General features: G+C 43.1%; 1 protein-coding gene across 2 annotated transcripts in view; it reads left to right on the plus strand.

The window, feature by feature from the left end:
* The window catches only part of dact1 (dishevelled-binding antagonist of beta-catenin 1), a 12588-nt gene that overhangs the window by 2038 nt on the left and 7388 nt on the right, over positions 1-3162 (plus strand). Inside the window, exons 1-3 of one of the 2 annotated variants that reach the window (XM_035673956.1) lie at positions 662-763; positions 2098-2227; positions 2950-3063. In XM_035673956.1, coding sequence (XP_035529849.1) covers positions 3030-3063 — 34 coding nt within the window. In that variant the 5' untranslated portion in view covers positions 662-763; positions 2098-2227; positions 2950-3029. Of the gene's footprint in view, positions 1-661; positions 764-2097; positions 2228-2949; positions 3064-3162 lie in introns of those variants that run through there. The other variant, XM_035673955.1, reaches the window with a different exon arrangement.

A 3162-nucleotide genomic window follows, 5' to 3' on the forward strand; every position in this document is an offset into this window, starting at 1 on the left:
GGTCTAGATTCTGTGTTGTGTTTTTGGACGCGGTCTGTCCTGCAGCTGCAGATCTTAACTTGAATCTGGATCAGATTAGTGCCCCCCCCCAAGCAGGAACAAATGGAGATTCCTGCGAGCGGCTGGAAACTCTGCAGATCGACTTTCAGCTCTGTGACAAAGCAGCTGAGACACAAACAGACTGAACAAGAAACTCTGGAGACTGTGGAACTCTGCTCCTGGTCCTGGTCTGTGCTGGACTTGTTTATCAGTCACAGTTAGAACTCTGGTCTGTCTCTCTGCCCCCAGCTGAATGATGTGTGCTGTTCGTTTGTATGTTATTGTGAAATGCTGAATATGGGAAGACTTTTATTTTGAAGAGTGGTGGTAGTCGAGAGTGGGGGGGCAGGCTGAATCTGGGAGTCCATTTTACTGGATCTTTGTGGGTGTGATGGTTCCAGTAACAGTAATGTGTATGTTTATAAAACCAACATGAACACTTACAGAGTGTCTGTGGTTTCAGAATAAACGTTATTGTCTTTGTAAACAGTGTGATGTATTTTGTGGGCAGAGCAAAGTATTATCTGAGTGTATATGTGGATTTGTAGTTTTAGCTTCCTCAGCTAACGATGCCCATGATATTAACGTATGTATTCTAAGACAGGAAGTATGTGAATGACATCACTTCCCCCTGGGTGCTGGTTGATTGACAGGAGAAACAGCTGGAGGAGCGTTGGTTTGTGTTTGAACATGCAGCTCATTCCAAAGACAGCTGCTGCAGACAGTAAGACAGACAGTAAGACAGACAGACAGACAGACAGACAGAGACAGAGAAAAAGAGAGTTAATGGAGTAAAGTGAAGTACAGAGGTGGTTGGACAGACTGTGGGGTTGGACAGACTGTGGGTGTGGTCAGGGTTTACTGGGAGCTGTGGGTTAGGGTTTACTGGGAGCTGTGGGTCAGGGTCTGTGGTCTCAGCTGTGAGTTTGTGGTTCTGTAACTGATCAGTGATCAGCTGTTATCAGATCAGAGATCAGCAGTTTGTTTCTCTGCAGCTCAGTCACAGGAATGCAGCACATGACCTGAGAGCAGCGCCGCATAACCCGCATGTTTTCCATCTCAACACAGTGTGTGTGAGTGTATAAGTGTGTGTGAGAGAGAGAGAGAGAGAGAGTGAGAGAGAGAGTATTTAAAGGCACACTGACTGGTCCTCCTCTAACAATGACAGCAGTGTGTGTCTGTCTGGGTTTTATTATCTTGTGTTCAGGACGGTTCTGGGCGTGAACCTGCTGGGACTTTACGGACCTCTATCGGTCTGTGGAGCTTTGATACTGCGAGTTGCTCTGCTCTCTTGGGTTTGGGAAACAATGGCGTCTTCGCTCACACAGGTTCTGTAATCCGGCTAAGACAATAATATAAATGTGTTTGTGACACAGATTTGAGGGGGAGAAATAGTAACAACATGGAATCTGGATCCATACTGATCATGCATGTTTACAGTTTGATCTGAGGTTGGTGCGTTGAGCTGGACCGAAAATGTTCTTGTTACAAAAAGGCAAAACATTGATCAATAATAAAGATAATAATTTACGCTGTTTACTTTAGTTCTGTTCACAGACTTGAGCCAAACACTGAAATAAAGGTTTACTGTGTATATTTGTAAAGTTTTTTTAAACCCCTTTAAAATCAAGGTCTTGAGAACCCCAGAGAAGCTTTAGTGTCCTAAAGTACTTGAATACAGAAATAAATATAATATATACATATAAATAAAATATACAGATATAATATAACAGATATAAATATTTGTGTGAACCGCTTTAGTTCCAGGACAAACTGTTGATGCAGAATGTTTTCTGCAGTTATTCTAACTGTGAGCAGATCTGAGGTCTGTTCACAGCTTTCAGTTGTTCCATATTCACTCTGTTTTTTATTGGTTTTAAATCACATTCAGTGTCAAACACTGGCTTTGTTGTTCCCTCTCTGTTTGTTCTGGTTTCTCTGCCTGGGTTCTCTCAGTGTGACCGTTAAAACTTCATCTGGTCCTCCTCTGGGATCTGTGGGATGTTTGTTTGGAGATCTGAAATATAATATCACAATGTGTGACTGTGTTTCCATCAGAACTGTCTGAGGAGGAGGGACGCCGGTCTCATCAGTCAGCTACAGGAGCTGGACCGACAGATTAGTGACCTGCGATTGGACACTGAGGCGTCACACGACCAGCTGGAGACTGACAGCCGACCCAGTTCAGGTACCTGAACATAATGAACAAATAAGTTCTTCCTGCAAAGTAAAATAAAAATATGGTCAGCGTGAGAATGGAGGAGAGAGAGTTTCAGTTATCTACAGATTGTACAGAATCAGGATCAAGTTTTTAATTAAAGGTTCATTTTATGGATAAAATCTTAACTGGTTTGATTTAAAGGCGACTGTATAGAAAACTGTATCATCTGCATATAGACGGATAATTCAGTACATTTTATGAAAATGGAAAACAGCAGAGTAGTCTTGTTGAGTACCAAAGTTTTATGTTAGAAATGTATATTTAAAATTTTGAAAATGTCAGAAATGGATTCAGCATTGTCAATAACCCCCAAACCCCCTCCTATATCATGCGAATCAGCCAATCAGCTGCTGAGATATTGTCCATATAGCTGATTAATAATGATAATTATGGTAATTGGGCAGGTTAGCATCAGTCAGTGTAACAGCTGGAGACCCAGACTGAACATTTCTGACTGAAAACTTAAAACTCAACATTTCTGGGTTTACAGTCTCCAAATAGACTAGAGTAGATTTTATGATCTTCAGACCACAGTAGTCTCAGTGACGTCCCCGACAGGTTTGTGCAGTGTGGTCAGCTCTGGCGGTCGCCATGTAGACAGTCCCGACTCTTAATCACTTTCTTCCCTCTGCCTGTCTGTCTCCCCTTACCTGTCTCTCTCTCCTCACCTGTCCCCATCTCTCTCTCAGGTTTCTATGAGTTGAGTGACGCGGCGTCCGGCTCTCTCTCTAACTCGTCTAACTCGGTCTTCAGTGAGTGTTTCTGTCCAATGGCGGACGCCGATGGACGCCTCCTGTCGGCAGGTACACAGCTGATCAATCCATTCATTGATTAGATGATCAGCAGGAGAGAGTAAGGATATTGGTCAGTCTGTTTGGTGTCACATGTGGCCTCTCATCTTC

Source organism: Morone saxatilis, unplaced genomic scaffold (genome assembly GCF_004916995.1).
Source record: "Morone saxatilis isolate NCDOM2014 unplaced genomic scaffold, NCSU_SB_2.0 Contig3, whole genome shotgun sequence".
In the NCBI taxonomy this organism is placed as follows: domain Eukaryota; kingdom Metazoa; phylum Chordata; class Actinopteri; family Moronidae; genus Morone; species Morone saxatilis.